The sequence below is a fragment of the Oncorhynchus masou genome, chromosome 25, assembly GCF_036934945.1.
Source record: "Oncorhynchus masou masou isolate Uvic2021 chromosome 25, UVic_Omas_1.1, whole genome shotgun sequence".
Classification (NCBI taxonomy): domain Eukaryota; kingdom Metazoa; phylum Chordata; class Actinopteri; order Salmoniformes; family Salmonidae; genus Oncorhynchus; species Oncorhynchus masou.
This window is the reverse complement of record NC_088236.1, coordinates 35,909,556-35,931,140: the sequence shown is the minus strand read 5'-3', so window position 1 is coordinate 35,931,140 and position 21,585 is coordinate 35,909,556. Positions and strand designations below refer to the sequence as shown.

The 21,585-nt window shown below is 46.3% G+C and overlaps 1 protein-coding gene across 10 annotated transcripts; it reads left to right on the top strand.

The window, feature by feature from the left end:
- The first annotated feature begins 220 nt into the window (after window positions 1–220).
- Window positions 221–19,796, top strand: mtmr3 (myotubularin related protein 3). 10 transcript variants are annotated; one of them, XM_064937522.1, is made up of 22 exons: window positions 221–422; window positions 2,373–2,421; window positions 2,913–3,019; window positions 3,112–3,191; window positions 3,520–3,593; window positions 5,029–5,118; window positions 5,315–5,431; window positions 7,405–7,487; window positions 7,608–7,967; window positions 8,257–8,370; window positions 8,659–8,870; window positions 9,164–9,295; window positions 9,503–9,614; window positions 10,173–10,368; window positions 13,114–13,299; window positions 13,577–13,747; window positions 14,057–14,205; window positions 15,160–16,717; window positions 16,964–17,074; window positions 17,199–17,287; window positions 18,389–18,415; window positions 19,493–19,796. In XM_064937522.1, the coding sequence occupies exons 5-22, from the start codon at window positions 3,549–3,551 to the stop codon at window positions 19,662–19,664; spliced, it is 3,924 nt and encodes a 1,307-aa protein (XP_064793594.1). In that variant the 5' UTR covers window positions 221–422; window positions 2,373–2,421; window positions 2,913–3,019; window positions 3,112–3,191; window positions 3,520–3,548; the 3' UTR covers window positions 19,665–19,796. The 10 variants fall into 10 exon arrangements, with proteins under 10 accessions (XP_064793594.1, XP_064793592.1, XP_064793596.1 ...); XM_064937520.1 differs by lacking the exon at window positions 2,373–2,421; XM_064937524.1 differs by lacking the exon at window positions 2,913–3,019.
- Window positions 19,797–21,585: the final 1,789 nt, after the last annotated feature.

Genomic DNA, 21,585 nt, shown 5'->3' with positions numbered 1-21,585 from the left:
CGCTGCATTAAGATAAGGAAAATGGGTTATGGCTGGTTTTCTGGTAGTATAAGGCATACCATCAATGTATGTAAAGTTTAGACATATGTAAACAAAGATCGTAGAATTAGGTTTAAAAACGTGTACATTTCCCTTGTATTTATTTATTTGTTTACATCCTCGCGTGGTTATTTTGCGTGTCCCACCCATATGCAAATAAACGTGATTACGTTACGCCCACGTCGCGCAGAATATTGGGTTGAGGCAGACACTCTGAGGTTGAAGAATCGCGGCGATGGCGACTTGGCTCTTCTACCCGACGGATTGAAAGTGGCCTCGGATATGACTTGTATGTATTTCTTCAAGTGTAGTTTATTGCAAACCCGGTGCACGGATCTTCAATTGAATGATTTGGCATTTCCATTCTCATTGCTTTATACATGGTGAGTACGCCGGTTGTCTCCTTGCTTCGGTGTGTTTTGACAGAGGCCTCGGTTTTGGGGTCCGCCCTCCATCTCATAACAACAACAAAAACTGTTCCAGGCAGACAGAGAGCTAGCTAGCAATTGCCAGTGCTGACTGAGTAGCTACGATGAGTAACTAACTGTAGGGGAAGACGAAGCAAAGCTGCTTTGTATCCAAACAGCAACACATCAAAATCATAAAGCGACCTATCATTATCAAAGCGTAACGTTAGTTAGCTGCTAGCTAGGTTACGTACGTATTGTTTCGATAGAATGTGTTTAACTAGCGCTTAGTTGGCTAACATAAAACTGGTGTAAACAGTTTGATACGTTAGGTATGATTGATCAGAGAAAAATATGGCAAATTGTTAACGTGAATTGGCTAACTAGTACTACAGACTAGTCTGGTAAAATGGTCCGTAGTAAATGTTTACCTAGGGCCGTGATGTGCGTCGACGATAGTGACTGACACTGACAGAGAATGGATATTCGGAGTCAAAAAAAACAGCTAGTTAGCTAATCGTACGTTTATGATTATTCTCGCGAACTAATGTTAATCTTGAGTTGGCTAGTTAGCTAGTTAACTATCTAATTATGTTTGTTGAAATGGCTGTTTCTACAGCTCTTTCGCCTTATAGTTGAGGCCGTTAGCGAACGTTACATAGTTTGCACTGGCTAGCTAACATTATGCCAGGTGATAGTTTATATATTCCCATTGCATTGCTATCTAAAGCTCTATACAGAAAACAGTCAAGACAAACTGCTAACGTTCATCAACAACGTTATCTGGAAGTTTATGATTGGATTAATTATTACTAATACGTAACCTTTAGTACAAGTATTGGGAAAGTTATAGATCACTCGTGATTCACCCAGCTAAAGCCAGGCACAGGACATGCTCTTAACTCTAAAATAAATACATTTTATTCGGCTGGATAGATATATTTTGATAATGAGGACTATGTGTCAGCATTACAGCTAGACCTATTTATGCACATGCAACTCCTCAACCTTCACTTTCCCCATTAACCTTACACAGATCCTGTCTCTCTTTCCTCATGATTTTGGTAATTTAGCAGACACTCTTATCCAGAGTGAGTGAGTGCAACCATTTTCATATTTGTTAGTACTGGTCCGTGTGGGAACCCACAACCTTGGCGTTACAAGTGCCATGCTCTTAACAACTGAGCCACGCCGGACCTCATATCCTCTTCAAGTCACAGAGAGTTGAAGTATTCACTTTGAGAGATGATGGTTTAAGCCTTTGGTTGAGTGCTGCAGGTTCAGATTAGATGCATGGAAGTCACATGACAGGACCAAGGGGCTTAGCCTGCCTTGTGTGACTCTGAACACAGAGCCAGACTGAGCAGAGGTCATGGGTCACGAGCCCGCTGAGGTAAACATGCTGATGTGTGTGTCTGCAGGCCAGTGTGTGTGACATAGATACGTTTTATCAGTCAGTGCCAGCAGGGAGGAGCAGGGTGCCTCTGGAGCATGCACTGCTACATAGTGCTCAGTAAAGTGACAGAATGACATCCCTTTACGCAGAGCCTAGGTCTTCTCAATCTACACTGAGCAAATATGTAAACGCAAGTGGCCGGGCATGGAGTCCCCAGTGGCCTAGGCCCACCCATGGCTGCGCCCCCACCCAGTCATGTAAAATCCATAGATTAGGACCTAATTTATTTATTTCAATTGATTGATTTCCTTATATGAACTCTAACTCAGAAAAATTGTAGAAATTCTTGCATGTTGTGTTTATATTTTTGTTCATTAAAAGTTGGTTCAGGTTCTATTCTTCAGAAAGGGCGCATTGGGTGCACTGGGAATTTTGTCTAGTCACTGCTAGACAGGTCAAACTCAATGGCATGCTCCAGAGTGGGTGTGTGTGATCCTGAACCTGTCAATCAACTGTCTTCCCTTGATCAGGTTTCAGTCTGCAGGTTCTGACATTTACAAGCATTTTGTGGGCCTGCAGGTAGGTTGCATATCTTGAACAGAGATATACAATGAAGGTGCAATGTAAAATAATGTGAAATTGCTCTGTTGTACAAAGAGCAGAGATGAATTTCTGTTTCACAGCTGGTTCTGACACCATGCTCTTACAGTTGGTTCTGTGTTGGTTTGGGACCTTGTAGTATTTGACCTGGTCTTCAGCCAAGACCTACAGCATCATCTGGAAGAGTTTTTCAGTTTCTATTACAAGTTAAAGATGACATGAACAGGTCTCTTGTAAAATATGTCTTTTTATACCTTTAAATTCACATTAACCAAATGCTTTATGACTAGACCTAAATATGAAATGTTTGGCAGTCTTATTTTTGTCATACTCTGTGCATGAAATATAGCACAGTTTGTGTATTTTTAATTTAAAGAGTCTCACTGTAACATTGATGTTCGTGTTGATTGATGAGCATAGTAAACTGTGGCTAAAGTGTACTAGGTAAATTTCGTCTTTCCGTTCCCCAGATGTTTGTGGTGTCTCTCACCTACTTGCAGTCTACTATAACCACCAGCACAGCTATGTTTACCAGGGAATGAAAGGGTCTATTGTAGATTGAATGTTCCAGTGAAAAGTAAGCAGTTTGCAATGTTTAGAAGAGTTATAGCAAGTTAACCATTTTATTCATTCCTTAGAACTAATTTGATATTCTCTCTTTTCCTACAGAATTCAATGTCTTCACTCTAAGTCACATTTTCACAACGGGATCATCAGGATAACACCTCATCTGTTGCTAGTTCTCTTTGGTGAGTTGTAAAACCGGTGCACACCACAGTTCTCACTAGGCAATTTGTTGAGCTTCCTATCATTTTTAAGTGACGTTGAAAATAACATTCTGGTCTGTATGAAATGTTCCACACGTGACACAGAATGTCTGTTTGTGTGCCCTACCCTCCAAATCCAGCGACTGTGGGGTATTACTCTCATCCATGTGGTCACTGGAATAAGATGCACGTTAAATGAAAAGACTAGGTTCCAGTTTGTGGAGAAATCAAATGAGATTGTTCTGTTATTTAAGATGAAGTAGTAAAGCATTAACAGCACCTTTCTTTCCCTGTCTTCCACTGTTTACAGACTGAGATTTGGGGTCAAGTGAGGAAGGCATGTGTTCCTTGTCCAGTGACCCACACTCCTTCACAGGGGCCATGGTAAAGTGCATCCTGATCATGGCGTTTTCTGTCTACCAGTACAGAATAGCTGCTGTCCGTATGTGTCTGCATAATCGGAACTCTCAATTGATTGTCAGCCTTTTTAATCAGCTGTGTTTACTGGTAGCCAGATGGTTGCATCAGACGCACTGTCAAAGTTTCACCCTGTCTGATGCCTCGGTAGTGAATCTTTTATTTAGACTGGAAGCCTTTGAGGGATATGGAGCAGTATTACACCCTGGTCAGTCATTAAAGAGCGTGTCTGGCGGTGTGTGTGTGTGTGACCGTATGTGTGTCTCTGACCAGGTGTATGTGTGTGTTACCGTATGTGTGTCTCTGACCGGGTGTATGTCTGCCAGGATTGACATTGAGAGTAGCCCTATAGCGCAGGGCAAGTGATTTGCCCGAAGGTCAAGTGACTTTCAGACTTTACTGTCTCTGCCTGTGTCTGTTATGCATTCCTGTGCCTGCCCCCTGGCTGGCCCCTGCAAAGTGTTACCACAGCCGTGCAGACGGGACACTGTCAGCTTGGCTCCCAGACAGCGGTCGGTTGGTTGGTTGGTGGGGCTGAGGTAGCAGCCCCTGTCCTTTCTGTCATGTCTATGGACCACCCTAATCTCTCTTTGTCCCTGGCACTAGTGCCATCATGTTGTCACTGGACTCATAGACGATCCTAACCTAACCGCTCAGGGGCTTCAGGGTGCGGCTGACGAAACAGAGCACAGCCTTCTACTATAGCCCCCTGTTTTTGGTCCCTGAATAAAAAATTATTGAACTGATTCTGTGTTCATGCCACACATTCCCATCAAATAAACCCTCTGTGGGTTTCTAAGATATGCTGACCTTCTTTTGGGCAGTAGGTATGCAACATCTAAGAGCTCCTCACTGTAACATGAAAGGGGGCAGACAGTTTGCAAATGGATACCAGTTGAATGGATCTAGACATCCAAATTCAATTTGGGTCTTGATTGTTTTTAAACAATAGATTACTTGTAAATAGATTACTTATGATATTTTCTACTTGGCGAAGTGTGCTCTGTAGCCGGTGTCTGTTTTCTGGCTCAGAACTGGATTGCACAGACCCGCTTTAGTGTCATGCCAGGATGTCAGCCAGAGTTGAGGCACTCTTAGCAGTGGACTTGTGTGTGTGCAGAGTCTAGAGATTGCACAGGGATGATTCAAGACAACACACCTATTGAGTTTGTTTTAGCATCAACACTCTATCTTCCTTTGGCTTCATCATTGGCTATTTGAAATCCTATTCAGTGAAGTTGCTGTTAGAGGTATGAAAACTGAGGTTAAATCTGGGAGTGGTTGGAGAATGGCTACAGTTGAAGGTGCTTGTAACCAGTGAATGGGGATAGTAGTGGACTATTGAGTTATTACACGGGTAATGATATTCCACATCATCAACTACACATTTTCTGATTGGCAGGAGGAGGAGGGGCAGGAGAGCATGGAATGTATCCAGGCCAATCAGATCTTCCCCAGGAAGCCCCCAGTCCTGGAGGAGGAGAGCCTGCAGGTGAGAACACTAGATGTCTGGGCTGGTTAGCACGATGACAAGTCATGCCAGTTATCGCAAAGTCATTTCTATACGTGTGTCAAGTATGTGTAATGGTCATGTCTGCACATAGTTGTGTTTTTATATGGCACCTCCTTTTCAAGTGACACGCTTCTGTGCCCTTTGATCTTTGATATCTTCCCTCCCATGGTGGCAGGTGCCCTTTCCCGAGCTGCATGGCGAGTTCACAGAGTACGTGGGTAGAGCGGAGGATGCCATCATCGCCATGTCCAGATACCGCCTCCACATCAAATTCAAAGAGTCCATCGTCAACGTAAGTACTGCTGACTAACTAAGTGAAGGCTAGGGAGTTGGAAAGCACACAGTTTAATTTCAGTGTCTGAAGCAACTCTGCAGCTGGCCAGGACAGTGACACCCTATTGTCTCCAGTCTGTCTGTGTATCGAGACTTTTTATGAATGGAGACTGCGTGCTGCGGCCAGTGACAGTATGCCACTACTGTTGTGGTGGCCAGGCAGACTGTCTGGAGAGGGCATTTAGATGGACTTGGTGATAGATAGTCATTGGCAGCGGTGCCGCGTGACTGTTCTTAGCAGGTCTGCTTTTGCACTCGGTCCTTTGCTTTTCTCTTTCCACTTGCTGTTGCCATGGTTGCAACAATCCCGTCAGTGATGCACAACACATTCACCCTCTTCCCCTTTTTGCCATGTTGGCTATATAGAGATTGTATTTGTTACCAATGTGTGGTGATTTCGAAATGAACATATCATTACGCTGTTTCTATGGACAATTCCCTCCATTTACTAACAAATGACACTGCTTTACGTCCTCTCACCATCCTGACATGGTACAGTAATAGTACTGTAGTAATGGTACCACAGTAATAGTGCAATAGCACTAGTAATAAACAGCCTTGTTGTGCAGGTTCTGCTCCTTTTGGATCAGCATGATATAGTGTATGGTATGCAAAACATGTAGGCCCATGTCACACACAATCTATTTGTGTTCCAGTCACATCCACACTAACAGTGTACTGATCTGCACTAGAATGTTCCGGCTCTTACCACGCAGCCGACCTATTAGGTTTTATGCCATTGTTGCAGTCAGTCCATCATGTGTTTTATATTATAGCGAACTGTCACTGTGTTCCATGCAACAGAGTGCGCGTTCTCTTCACACCCATTTGGATAGGATGGTAAAGCGCTGGCGTCACATGGCTGTGGTTCATCGCTCACAAATCTGCCAGTGGGGGCGGGAGGCGCAAAGAATGGAGCGAGAGAACTCAGTGAGGCAGGCCGTTGATTTCATTGTGTGGCCCAGATTGGAGCTGTAGATTACAGAGCAGGAATTAAAACAGAGCTGTGGGATGTGAGACTAAGGAATCTGTGGACAGTTAACAGGCTCAACAGAGACACGGCTTTAATTCAGTTTCTCTTTTCTCCTGTTTTGAACAGAGTGAGAGTTGTGAGGTGTCAGTAAGTGCCTACCCAGCAGCCCCTGCATGCCCAGTGTGGTGCCCAGACTGGGCTGGATGACATCATGGCGACATGTGTGTTAACCCGTTGCATGGCATTGGACTGTGTTGGAGTTGTGACACAGTATTAGCTTCACTCTCAGAGCCACTACAGAAAATAAAATGTGCTTTGGGTGAAACTTTTAGTAAAAGTATGCATTTTTCTTTATAGACTCTTCAAAAATCTGCTCAAACATCCTGTTCAAAACATGAATGAATCTAATGTCATTTTGACGGTATTTGCCTAGATCAGATGAGGGTGTTTATTAGACAGTGTGGGGGAATTTACTGCACTAGGATCCAGCACTTTTACATAGTATATCAGTACACGATGGAAGAACATCAAATCAGAAGGCGGTATTCGAGGTGAAAATGACACAACCTTCGCCTGGAAAATACAGTTTGACAACTAATGCCGCTGGCTTACATTTGCAGCTGTAGGTGTGAAGGTGCAGCATGTGCTCAGATGGATTTCGTGGTGACGCGGTGTAGCCTATAGCATGATCGGCATTATCACAGTTGACACAACACTAACTAGCCTACTAACTGGCTTTGAATTTAGACATTTCGTGGGTGTTGGTGCTGCACAAGCATGTGATTGTGAGTTCTGCTAACTTATTTTAGGATGGCCCATTGTTCCGATGTTGAGCACATCTAGGCCTAGACCCTGAAGCTAGCTTATTTGTGTGAGCGTGGAGAAAAAAATTCAGCCTGCTGGTTTGGAGATTGTGTGACTCTGCTGTTCCTGTGTCTGTGTGCTTATTCTCTCACCAGGTCCCTCTGCAGCTCATAGAGACTGTGGAGTGTCGTGACATGTTCCAGCTCCATGTCACCTGCAAGGACTGTAAGGTCGTCAGGTAAGACCACTGAAACGATGCATGCATGTTGCAAATGCTATTTTATTTCTCTCTCTCTCTCTCTCTCTCTGAAATAAACGATCTTGGTTTAGGTCTATGATTGTGCTGCTTGTCTCCCAGGTGTCAGTTCTCTACATTGGAGCAGTGTCAGGTGTGGCTGAAGCGGCTGAGTGCTGCGGCCCGGCCCCCGTCTCTCCTGGAGGACCTCTTCTCCTTCGCCTTCCATGCCTGGTGTGTGGGCGTGTACGCCGGGGAGAAGGAGCAGCAGGGGGAGCTGTGCAGGCCAGGTACGCTGGCGGTGATACCGGTGTCCTCGGACCTCTACTCAATTGGTGACAGACATAAGTCCTCACGTGTCCTCTGTGTCCCTGTGTGCCCGCTAGGAGAGCATGTGACCTCCTGGTTCAAGAACGAGGTGGAGAGGATGGGCTTTGACACTCAAAACGCCTGGAGGATATCTGACATCAACAGCAAGTTCAGGTATGCGCAGCCAACCGCCCCCGCTAACAGCCTGCATCCTACAGCGCTGATCTGATTACCAGGCCGCCCAGGGTAGTGCCGTGATGACCGTCTACTGTCCCCCTGCTGCACACACTGCTCTGTGTGTGATACAAGGCTGGTTGTGCTGTTGTCCTCCACTGATAATCATCCTCATGTAGATAAGGGCCTAGCCCGGGATTAGGTGTCTGGTGATAGGGGCTTATTAGAGGCATCACACAGCCTGTGCTCCTGCTCTAACCACTGTCCCTCTCTCCTCTGGCGTTGACAGGCTATGCTCTAGCTATCCGCAGCAGCTTCTGGTGCCAGCCTGGATCACAGACAAGGAGCTGGAGAATGTGGCAGCCTTCCGCTCCTGGAAGAGATTCCCGGCTGTGGTGTTCAGGTGGGTCTGTCGGTCTTTGTAGTGAGTGAGGAAGAACAGGGTTGTCTGTGAATACAATGCAAAGCAAGGACAACTCCTTTCACCTTGAGGTTTGTTGCATGAGTAAGGGGGGATTCTATCTTTGCAAAAGTCATTTTTTGGGGGGGACCCAATCCTCTCACAGGAGACGGTGTTATTGACTCTGGAGGCCAAATGGATCAGTGTTGCTCCATGTTGTTTTTTCACACAGTGCATTTTTTTCCTCGGTTATTTGTCTCCTGACTGTCCCATGCCTCTCCTCTCCTCCAGGCACCAGAGCACGGGGGCTGTGATCGCCCGCTGCGGCCAGCCGGAGGTCAGCTGGTGGGGCTGGAGGAATGCAGACGACGAGCACCTGGTCCAGTCCATCGCCAAGGCCTGTGCTGTAGATGGCAGCTCCCGTAAACACCTGGCCATTGGATCCTACACCAACGGAACCAATGAAATCAACGGCACCAATGACCTCGTCGACACAGACTTCGGTCAGTCCTTAACATGCACACGTACCTCACACAGTGCTGAAGCAGCACCTTCCAATCTGTTTGTGTGGCTTTGCTGTGGACATTTGGTTAAGCGATGTGGCTTGTCTGGTAAAGTGAGCGGCCTTTGACTCAGAGAGAGCAGACCACATAACTCAGCGCAGGTTCACTGTCATGTGGAGTGTTTGATTTATGTTCAATCAGATTTATATCACATAAAAATAAATGTCATTTGATAATACTGACTGTTATAAGCTATGCAGAGATTTAATTGGTTGTCTCTCTTTGTTTGTCAGAATCGTCCCTGACGAACAGCTCGGAGGTGGAGACGCTGGCCATCCAGCCACAAAAGCTGTTGATCCTGGATGCCAGGTCCTATGCAGCGGCTGTGGCCAACAGAGCCAAGGGAGGGGGCTGTGAATGCCCAGGTAAGACGGCTCATCTCTGAGCCAGTGGCTCCAGTAGACTGAGGTCGATGGTTTTGCACGGAAGCAGGTTATTGTCAACTTAATGCCAACAGAGCAACTGTCCTAACTCACTATCTGCACTATTTTCTGCACTAAAGTAGTTGTTTTGGTAGTAATGATGTGTTATTTAACCACAAACGGACTCTCACCATGTCCTACTCCATACAGAGTACTACCCCAACTGTGAGGTGGTGTTCATGGGCATGGCCAACATCCACTCCATCCGCAAGAGTTTCCAGTCCCTGCGCTTCCTCTGCACCCAGATGCCCGACCCGGCCAAGTGAGTTCTGCCTCTAGCACTGCAGTGGAGCTCCGTTAAGATTGGGCTCACAGTCCAAAATGTATTACACAAGCAGCAACCCCACTCCAGTTTGTTGCCATGGTGGTGGCGTAACTGTAGTAACTCCAGCTGTGTTTTGGCCTAGGCCACACATTTGGCTTTGGTTTAGGGAGAGCTGGCCCAGCCCCAAAGTAAACAATCTCTTTCCATCTGAACTCAGAGATTCCACCCGCCGTTTTGTAATTGAATCACAATGACTCCCTTGAAGCAAGAGCACACTGTTGAAACTACTCAGACAAGACAATGGCCAAACCAGAATTCAGACATATTAAAGATGCATATTTTTCATTTGGGACAGCTTGAAAACACCCTGTTATGTTTTGTTTGTATAACAGCCTCTTTACTCATTACATTTGGAGCAGGTCCTTAGTTTGTCTTTATCTAAGATGGGGAGTGGTGTTTGTAAGTTAGTGCTTGGTGGGACTGAGTGTATGTGAGTGGTTTGTGTACACTACAGTGAAGCTGTGTATTCAGGAGATGATGCCATTCTCTCTGTAGCTGGCTGTCTGCTCTGGAGAGCACCAAGTGGCTGCAACACCTGTCTCTGCTGCTGAAGGCGGCCCTGCTGGTGGTGAACGCTGTGGACCGCGACCACAGGCCCGTTTTGGTGCACTGCTCTGACGGATGGGACCGCACGCCCCAGATCGCCGCCCTGTCCAAGCTGCTGCTGGACCCATACTACCGCACCATTGAGGTAGGCTGGCTGGGGTGATCATTGGGCCCTGTTGCTTGATTTGAATAGGATCATTTTAGGTTGATTTAATCGTTTGACCAGCGGTCTGAAGTCTTATCTCGCCACTAGTGATGAGATGGGTGTGCTGGATGCATGTTGCATCGGAGCTTCTCAAAGTCATCAGGGGGCGTGGTTGAAGGGTGCGCACCTCATCTCTACTGTCACATCCAACCTGGTTCGATATTTGCTTTTAATGCAGACGAGAGCATTGAATCCAGTTTGACAGATATAAGCTGGTGAAGGGTACCATGAGTTTTACGGTGCGTTCAAGACAACTGGGAACTCTGTTAAATATGACGTCTAATAATAGCGTCAGTGATTTTCAGATTGGAAAGTTGGACCTCTTTCATGCTCTGATAGTTTTGCAAACAGGCGTCCGTGCAGTGGATATGTTTTGATGTTGTTTACAATCAAAGTTGCCTATTGCAGTGTATCTGAGTTCTGTGCTCAGCTCTTGCTGCTAGTTGCTCTCGGCGTATCATACAATGCGTCCATGTGGCAGAGGGAGACATTAATAACTAGAGGGCAGAGGCCTGCCTGCTGTCCCGCCATAGATGGAGCCGCATCTGTGCAAAGCCCACCATTCGATCCCATGGAAACTGTTTTTTGTCAATATACCCGCTCGGCACACTGAACATCCCCTGTGCCGTTTCATAGTCAGGAATTGAGAGACAGAACAATATGTGCTCGTGAATAGCATCCTGCCACATGTACAGTACCAGTCAAAAGTTTGGACACACCTACTCATTCAAGAGTTTTCTTTATTTTTTACTATTTTGTACATTGTAGAATAATAGTATAGACATCAAAACGATGAAATAACGCATATGGAATCATATAGTAACCAAAAAAGTGTTACACAAATCAAAATATATTTTAAGTTCTTCAAAGTAGCCACCCTTTGATGACAGCTTTGCACACACTTGGCATTCTTTCAACCAGCTTCACCTGGAATGCTTTTCCAACAGTCTTGGATTTCCCACATATGCTGAGCACTTGGTGGCTGCTTTTTCTTCACTTTGAGGTCCAACTCATCCCAAACCATCTCAATTGGGTTGAGGTCGGGTGATTATGGAGGCTCGGTCATCTGATGCAGCATTCCATCACTCCTTCTTAGTCAAATAGCCCTTACAAATCACATCAAATCAAATTTTATTTGTCACATACACATGGTTAGCAGATGTTAATGCGAGTGTAGCGAAATGCTTGTGCTTCTAGTTCCGACAATGCAGTAATGACCAACAAGTAATCTAACTAACAATTCCTAAACTACTGTCTTATACACAGTGTAAGGGGATAAAGAATATGTACATAAGGATATATGAATGAGTGATGGTACAGAGCAGCATAGGCAAGATACAGTAGATGGTATCGAGTACAGTATATACATATGAGATGAGTATGTAAACAAAGTGGCGTAGTTAAAGTGGCTAGTGATACATGTATTACATAAGGATGCAGTCGATGATATAGAGTACAGTATATACGTATGCATATGAGATGAATAATGTAGGGTAAGTAACATTATATAAGGTAGCATTGTTTAAAGTGGCTAGTGATATATTTACATCATTTCCCATCAAAAGTGGCTGGAGTTGAGTCAGTGTCAGTGTGTTGGCAGCAGCCACTCAATGTTAGTGGTGGCTGTTTAACAGTCTGATGGCCTTGAGATATAAGCTGTTTTTCAGTCTCTCAGTCCCAGCTTTGATACACAGCCTGGAGGTGTGTTTTGGGTCATTGTCCTGTTGAAAAATAAATGGTAGTCCCACTCTGCGCAAATCAGATGGGATTGCGTATCGCAGCAGAATGCTGTGGTAGCCATGCTGGTTAAGTGTGCCTTGAATTCTAAATAAACCACGGACCGTGTCACCAGCAAAGCAGCCCCACACCATCACACCACTTCCTCCATGCTTCACGGTGGGAATCACACATACTTAGATCATCCGTTCACCTACTCTGCGTCTCACAAAGACACGGCGGTTAGAACCAAAAATCTCAAATTTGGACTCATCAGACCAAAGGACAGATTTCCCCCGGTTTAATGTCCATTGCTTGTGTTTCTTGGCCCAAGTAGGTCTCTTCTTCTTATTGGTGTCCTTCAGTATTGGTTTCTTTGCAGCAATTTGACCATGAAGGCCTGCTTTCACGCAGTCTCCTCCGAATAGTTGATGTTGAGATGTGTATGTTACTCATGTCATGATTCCATATGTGTTAGTCATTCACCGTGGGAATGATTCAAGTGCGGCCTTCTCCTATGATCTAAGGGCACTTTCTGGTTTAATTTTATTTTTAGATTTTTAAGGTTAACCACATTACAAGGTTTTTGAGATACAAAGATGATGTTATATCTGGCACACACCCAGAATAATAGTTTGTGTGGAGGTGCTGACACAGTGAAGGCACAGGGATGCCAAAACGTTGGTAAATAACCATTCAATTGCCTGGAGTTTATACATGCAGTGTGCAACTTTCTTTGTTTTGATATGTTTTATAGTCTTTTTTTTTGTAGATAACATTTTTCTCACAAGATTTTGGAAATTCTCCTGCGACTCCATTTTCATATCGAGCGACCCCACATAGTTTGCGAACCGCTGAATTAGACATAAACAGAGGCACATTTACATGGCTGGCTGAAATATATATTTTCCCGTATTGTCCTATTTGAATTAAAATGCACTTCTAACTGTTGATATATTCTCTCTGCAGGGTTTCCAGGTGCTGGTGGAGACTGAGTGGCTGGACTTTGGTCATAAGTTTGCTGACCGCTGTGGCCACGGGGAGAATTCGGAGGATCTGAACGAGCGCTGCCCGGTGTTCCTGCAGTGGCTGGACTGTGTGCACCAGCTGCAAAGGCAGTTCCCATGCTCCTTTGAGTTCAATGAGGCTTTTCTGGTGAGGAGACCTGAATAGAATGGAATCAAACTCACTTAGTCATTTAGAATCTGAGAATTGAGAGTTGGATGCAACTCAAATGTTTATATTTGGATTAGTGTGAATTACAGTCATTTATTGGAGTGAGTTACTGTTTTATATCTGGCTGTGAGATCGGGATCTGTAATTACCATGGAGAGTGCTGTAATATTTTAGGCTCAGAGATGCATAGAATTTTTACTTTAACTATCATGATCATACCTGGGATTTGAGCATGCTCCTACATGTGTGTGTGCAGGTGAAAATGGTGCAGCACTCCTACTCCTGTCTGTTTGGCACCTTCCTGTGCAACAGTGGGAAGGAGAGAGAGGACAGGCGCGTTCGGGAGAGGACTTGCTCCGTGTGGTCACTGCTGCGACCAGCCAACCGCGTCTTGAGGAACATGCTCTACTCCTCCCACTCCGAGACTGTATGTCTGAGCTCTGTTTGTTCACCCCTTTCATATTGGAACATTCACTCCATGCCTCAGATACAATGGGGGGACTTTTAGGGAACACCCTGGAGTGCTATAACTTATATTTGTCTACTTAAACTGTTCACGGTCCTAGACCTAAGCAATGTCATTTTATCTATTTAAAACTGTGTTTTTGTGGCCACTTAGTTACCGTTGTACTTTTTTTTTTTTTTGCCTTGCTTGCTCAAGTGTGAATATTGTTTTCTGTCACATGTATTTATTTACAAGCCCCTTCTATATCTAAAGTTGTGGCTGTTGTTGTAGGTGCTCCACCCTGTGTGTCACGTCCGTAACCTGTTGCTGTGGACGGCAGTCTACCTGCCCAGCTCCTCCCCCACCACCCCCTCTGATGAGTCGTGTGCTCCGTATCCTGTGGTGCCAGGTGCCAACACAGAAGACACACCCCTGGGCAGGTGAGCCTGCCACTCGGCCATTTCCTCCCTGATATAAGGTAGACCCAGGTTGAGGGCCCCACAGCATAACCTGCTCAGCTGGCCTAACTGCTTTTGACTCGCTCAATGATTTGTCCGGGAGATGCACCGAGTTTTGTCCTCTGCTTATTTTATCTCTCTTGATTTTTGTCAGTGTCAGTTAATCCTCTAAATTCTAAGCCCTGTCTAAACTGGTAGGGTGTATTGTTTTAAGAAGGTCATACCAAGGGTCATTTAGCTATTTGATTTAGAATTTTAAGACTCCTTTTAAGGAATCAAAAAAATATTTGAAACATTGAATTTAGCGTTACTGCTATTAGCCAATAGAGAAGCATTGAAGAATAATAATAGTAATAGTCATTAGTTTTGTAGGCCAAACCTTTCGGACGCTACAGACGTTCTCGTGAGAAGACGGATTTTCGGGACGTCTCGTGATCTGTCAAACACTGCTCTAGCTCTGCCACCTTTCACAGCAGATGCGGAAGGGCGATATCGACGTGCCCGCAGAAATTGTAGGTTAAGGGTTAAGGCTGTTTACAACATACCACAAAGTGTTTTGTTTTTGTGACCATTGTTATCGACGATAACTGTGGTGAGGACGTGGTTCAAAAACAATGCTGGATTCCTTCCATATTTTATTTTCTGTGCAAGCTTAACTGTCTAGTTTTCCCTTGATGATCGGCTCATGGGGATATCGCTTAATTACAATGCTAATCTTACGTCTTCTCAATCACTTGAGCTATGCTTCGCTCCATATTTTCCCGTTTGTGGACATGCTTGTCTTAATCCTGAACACACTGTAGTGATTAGTTGATTATATACCCAACCTCAGCTTCAATCATGAGGCCTCAAAGACACTGAGCCATTGTTTAGGGATGAAAGGCTGTTTTTTCCCCACATGCTAATCAACTCAATACCTCTTTCCTCCTTCGAAAGACGTCCGAAGACCCGTTCCTTCGATAACTTGCCCAGCGCCTGTGAGCTGGGGAGCTCGCTGGCCCCAAACCGGCGCTCCAGTGACCCGAGCCTGAATGAGAAGTGGCAGGACCACCGGCGCTCTCTGGAGCTCAACATTGCTGTGGGGCCCGACGCAGGGGGAGCTCAGGAACAGGATGGGCGGGCAAACGGCCAGCCTATAGCAGCAGGGCCTCAGGCAGGCATGGACGACTCTGAACTGGAGGACAGCCCTGAAGGCCAGCAGACTGAGCTGAGAGACGGAGCCTCCGAGGGGTCAGTAGCAGCAGGAGAAGCGATAGAGCTGTCCATTGAGCTAGCTGTGGCAGAGGGACAGATGGAGAACATTCTCCAGGAGGCAACGAAGGAGGAAGCTGGTGCTGAGGCTCAGCGAGAGGTTAACGCTACTGCTGCCGTGGCTCGATCTCCGATCAATGCTAATGGAACAGAGACTGAGAAAGAGGTCAAGGCAAGTGATGCTGAGACTGATAAACAAGCTAACGCCAATGGGGCTGAGACTACTATAACTAATGGTCATCACCCAGGGAATGGCACAGGTGAGCCTGAAGAGGAGTCTGTGTCTCCAGCCAGTCCCCCCCTGCCCACCGATGTGTCCACGGATGTTCCAGAGGAGCAGGAGGCCCGAGAGAGGCGGGAGTCAGAGGAGCTGGTGGAGCAGGTTCTGGAGAACTGTACTGCCCAGGAGGAGCCAGAACACAACCCTACCCCCAGCACAGCCCAGCCAGCCCCCGCTGCCCCTAGAACTTTTACCAATGGCTTTGGAGAGAGGACACCAGAGGAGCCAGAGACAGCTGTGTATCTCCTCCCACTAGAGCCTGAGTCCAGTAGACACCACTCAGAGGCCCTGGTGCAGGCAGACCAGAGGTATTCCCTCATGGAGAGTTCCACAGAGACTCTGACTGAAGAGGCCTGCAGCAGGCCAGAGGCCCCAGTGCAGGCACCCATCTGCCCAGGCCCCCAGTCCCGCACTGAAGGCAAGAGCCAACTTTCCTGTCTCAGGAGAGTGAACGGGGAGGCAGAGTCAGAGCAGGGGGCATCCAGGACTTTAAATGGAGGACACAAGCGACCCTCTGTCAGTGCCTTCCAGTCTTTGAGTGCTGAGCCCAGCAGGGAGGGTCTATGTAATGGCGAGAGCTCAGAGGGGGAGCCCTGTGGTGGCCCTCACTGGGCCAAGGTGAATGGGGAGCGGGCCCAACTGAGCCGCCAGGTCTCCCTGGCCTCCTGCAGCTCCCTGACCCTCCATCGCCGGGGCAGCTGCTCCCAGCACCGCTGCCTCCACACCTTACTGGGGCGCCGCGCCGCCACGCCCAGCCCCGAACAGCCGGCCCGCAGTCACCTGGACGACGACGGGCTGACACTGCACATGGACACCATCCAGCAGCGGCTGAGGCAGATTGAGGCAGGCCACCAGATGGAGGTGGATATGCTGAAGAAGCAGGTGCAGGAGCTGTGGAGCCGCCTGGAGAGCCATCACCACGCAGCGTCCCTCAGGATCAACGGAGACATCGGAGACGAAGTGGTAAGACCCAGGCTCGCCCTGCAGAGGGAGAACTTTTCAGTTAATTGCCGTAACAGAGTTGATTTGAGTCAGAATTTTCCCAAACTACTTGATCAGACTGACAACGCTGAGTTTTTTGTTATATTTGTGAGAAGTAGAGAACTTTTGAGGATCTAGACATTTGAGAGGAGAACCACCTAATTATGACTATTTTAGTAAGATGTGAAATTACAAAGATGCTGAGTTGTCTCATTCCCTCTCACTCAGACCTCAATGACAGACTCTGAGTGTAACCTGGACGCTAACTGCCTGTCGCGCTGCAGCACGGAGCTCTTCTCCGAGGCTAGCTGGGAGCAGGTGGATAAGAATGACACGGAGGTAAGCTGCCTGGCCGAATTGGATGATACACTAGGGGACGTGTATGAGGAGTGGAAGCTGAGTGATGGAGTATAGTGGCTGTAGAGATGCTAGCTGAGAACTTCAATTTGGCTGCCTGTTGCAGGTGACCCGCTGGTACCCGGACCACTTGGCAGCTCAGTGCTACGGGTGTGAGAGTAGGTTCTGGCTCGCCACCAGGAAGCATCACTGCAGGTAACCAACCACAGGCTCTTATCCTTGCTATGGTTTTAACTAGGCCCTGGATGCCCTCAGACACACTGCTATCACTTCTGAGCTAATGAGACTTGGCTAAGGAGACACTACCTCAGATTAAGCTTGTTGATTTCAGTTTGTTTTGAGTTTCATGCTTTTGTTCTGTATGGGTCTTTTTTGGTTTGCAAATGTGATTTACCTTATTATGCCCGCAGGCGGCACTGATAAATGACAATGAAAGTTGTCATTCTGTCATTACCGTTCTGTTATAGAAGACAAACATTTCGGTTTTTTTTCTTCATAGGTCAGATGAATGAATTTCATCTTTGGTTTTCGAATTTCATCTTTGGTTTTCGAATTTCCTCATTGCTATCCTTTACTTCCTGTTATTTGGGGGCAGCTTCAACATGTTGCCACTGCTATTTTGATGCCGCTCCAGATGCATTTCCACGCTGCCCCAAAAGCCGCATATCAATATGCTTTATCAGTACTTTTGGCCTACTTGTTTAAAATCATCATTTGCTAATCCACAGTCGGCAAACTAGTTTCCCCCGCAACGTTTTTGTTCACACAATCCTCACAATGCCTCATCGTAGCCTGAATGGGTGCAGCTAAGTTGAGTGTTTTCCCTGATAGGCAAACTGGACCTGTGACAAGGTATTTTGGCTTTGAACCCAGCTGTAAACTTGACAATCTTATTGTAACACTGTGTAGGGATGATTGCAGACTTATATGGTATAATTGAGTGATTATTTGAATGCGATCATTCAAATCAAGGCCATTCAAGACAGACCTTTTCATTCTCTGTGCTACTGGTGTTGTCAAGACCATGGTGAAGGAAAGTTTTTTTTTTTTTTTTTTAATCCGAGCCAAAATGGGAGTGGCCTATAACAAAGTGTAGAGTTTGTTAGATATGGAACGGGGAAAGTAGGGGTTTTATCAGTATCTGTGAGCGTGGTAGGGAGAAAAGTAGCCTGTTGCCTGTCCTTGCAGTGCGGACTAGTTGAGAGGGCTTGTGAGCCTGGTCTGAGCCAATCTCTGATGTTTGCAATTGTTCCATTCTCTACCCCCCCCCCCCCCTCCCTCCCCTCTCCTCCACAGTGACAGGGAGCATGTCCAAGAGGCCTGGTGAGATATGGCTCCGCTGTCCCCTCTCTCCTCTCTCACCTACCTTCCCTGTAATCCTGCATCGCTCCACCTTTTTTGGTTGACTTCATCCTAACCCACCCCATACTGAATGGCTTTACCCCACTCAGTCTATTTGTTGGCAGTATTCTCTTCAAGAAGCCCAGATGGCTCTCACATGACCCTGATGGTCCGCTCATTTCTGGTCCCGTTGGACGGATGAGCATGAAGCCTAGAGTGGCAGGCAGATGTCTGAAAAGATTATTTAACAACACCTGTTTTTCATGGCAGTGCAAGGGGTGCATTTAGTGAGTGTGCTGTAGTGGAAGGTTGAGGATTTTAGTCCCTTCACCAATACTTCCACCTGGAAATGTCTAATCGGTGACCTAAGTGTTGAGCCGCTAGTCTAAGAAGGTACAGAACAGCAGGAGCATGGTACCCCTCCCCCCAATAGCACCTCATTATACTGTACCTAGGCCTGTTCACTTCCTGCCACAGTGCTGCCCCCTGCATCTCTCCCCTCAGCATGCTACAGGAGTCCGCTGAGTGCTTTAAGACATGATGTGACCAGGCTGGATATAAATGTTGCAGGGGGATTTTAGTGTGTTTATATATACTCTCGGGACAACTTGGAAAGTAGAATTTCCCTTATGAAATGCAGCCAGTCAGGTGAATGCTGCCATTGTGGTGTGTGAGAGACCAGCATGTTCTTACTTGCGAAGTATATGCATGGTATGAGCTCTGCATTAGTTACCTTATGAGTAGTTACTTGAAGGTAATACATTTATTTGTATTTTATTTAATTATTATTAAGTTGAGCTGCGTGATTTGCTGACCTGCCAAACAATATTGATCCCTGATGTTAGACTGTCATTGCTCTGTACTGGTATCGATGAGGATACTGTTTCTTATCAGGGCCTCACTGTTACAAGTTATGATGGTTATAAAGATCAGGCACCTTTGATAAAAAGGGTCTTACTCTTAAATGATGCTTGGGTTTTTGTCTCATACCCACTCACTGACTAAACAGCCCCTCTGTGAGCGAGGCTGAACCTGTGCTGCCTCTGTCTCCCCCTGTAGGAACTGTGGGAATGTGTTCTGTGCCAGCTGCTGCGACCAGAAGATCCCTGTGCCAAGCCAGCAGCTGTTTGAGCCCACTCGTGTGTGTAAGACCTGCTATGGCAGCCTCCAGATCAATACAACTCCCAACCCCATGGAGCTGGAGGAACCAATCACAGCCAGCTCCAACTAAGGACCTGGGAGGGACTGGGCCTGCCAGCCAGCCACTGACACAGCCAGGCACACTGCTGAGAAGCCCAAGGAGCTGCAGAATGTCCCGTGTGTGTGTTGCAAAATATGGATTTTCATGTATATAGGCCTGCAATGCCGGATGTAGTGGAGGAGGTGAATTAGGTATTTTTTGTGAGATGCTAAGCACTTTGAATGGTGGTTATGCACAGGAATGAGTAAATGGGCAGACATATGGAGGGAGGAGGGTGTGTGTGACAACAGACAGGACTGCTGGTAGTGTTGGTGGAGGGACTGCGATGGATTGAGGATAGCCTGCCTGGTCCCACTGGCCGGGGGGGGGGGCACAAGAGTGTCATCTCTGAATGATGCTGCAAAGTCTGAGGGCTTGTGTTCATCTGAAACATTTTAAAAAATGTATTTTTTACCCCCACTCACATTTCTCTCTAACGAGAAGTACCATCATCCATCCTCTAGTAAAAGCTCCAGTGCTTCAGGAACCTCTTCCAGTGTCCAGAATAGGGCTGGACTGGGATGGCAAGACCTTTCAACGACATCTGGGGAACACCTGGATGAACTTGGGCAGAATTCTAGCTTAAGTTATGTGTCTGAGGTTGGGACTCTACCCTAAGCAGGGAGAGGATTTGTGAGCCACTGAGATCTAACAAGTGTTAGTTTGAATGGCATCAAGGTATGAATCCTCACCTAGCTGGTTTCACTTTGCCCTCTCTTGGTGTGAATAGGTGCCATAAACCAATAACAGACCGTGTGGATCAGGGGTCAGCAAGCCTGTTCCTGGAGTGACGCAAATATGGCAGGATTTTGTTCCAACTAGGCACCACGCCTGACCAACTGAGCTAATTGATCAGTTCAATGGTTGCCTAAATTAAACACACCTGGTCTTCCGGGTCGGTTAAATCAAACATGAAGTGCCTGCGGCCCTCCAGGACCAGGGTTACCTACTCCTGGTGTTGATAATGTTGACAGCTGGTATTATGACAGACAGCAATTCAGCACTGGCTCTCTTACACACGGAGTCCCTGACTGGAAAGAGCATCTGATCTGAATGACAGCACGGTGGTGTTGTCACTTGATATCAAATACATAATACGCTCATGGGTTTTGTCTGCCAGGGAGAGGCTGTGGAAATTAACTCGTTAACTTTGCCTTCATGCCCTTCACTTAAAATTAGGATGACCCCCCCCTCCTAATTTACCCAGCAGGCACTGGGACCATGGTGGTGCTGAAGTGGACATGACATCATGTTCCATCCATCACAATCACGGTTTAATAGGAAGTGATGTAATGGTTGTCACTAAGGGATGTGCTTCTGTCATGTTTCTGCATCGGTTTCCTCCTGTAATGACAGGAACTCATTTAACAATATGTCCTTGTTAGCAGGAGGGGTGAACTAATTACCCAACACTGACTGCTTAGTTACTCTTTTGCTATTTGTTGAACATGAATTTTTATTGTAGGGCATTCATTAGAGCCATAAATGCATCACAATGTGTCCCTTTGAACATCCTCATAGCCACCCTTGCATCATGTCCTATATAAACCAAGGAAGTGCTGGATAGTACAAGGTGATGAAATGTATAGTACAGCGTCTGTGTGGAACTTCCAGTGACACTAGAGGGTGCACTTCTCCTGGCCGGTTAGCGCAGTCTTCACCAGCTGAAATGAGATGAGTAGCTTAATTTATCTCCTCAGACACACCTTACCCTGCCCAAGGGCCATTCAATGACCTCCTCGCAGATACATTTTTGTAAAATAAATGAAGAAATAATAAATGAAATAATATATTCACATAAGTATATACCATTAAAGAAACTGTATAGAATCCTTGAGTAGTGGTTCACTAAATTAGTCAGCAAATGTGTTTTTTCATTTGTCGTTTTTTTTGTTGTAATTTTTCTTTTTGT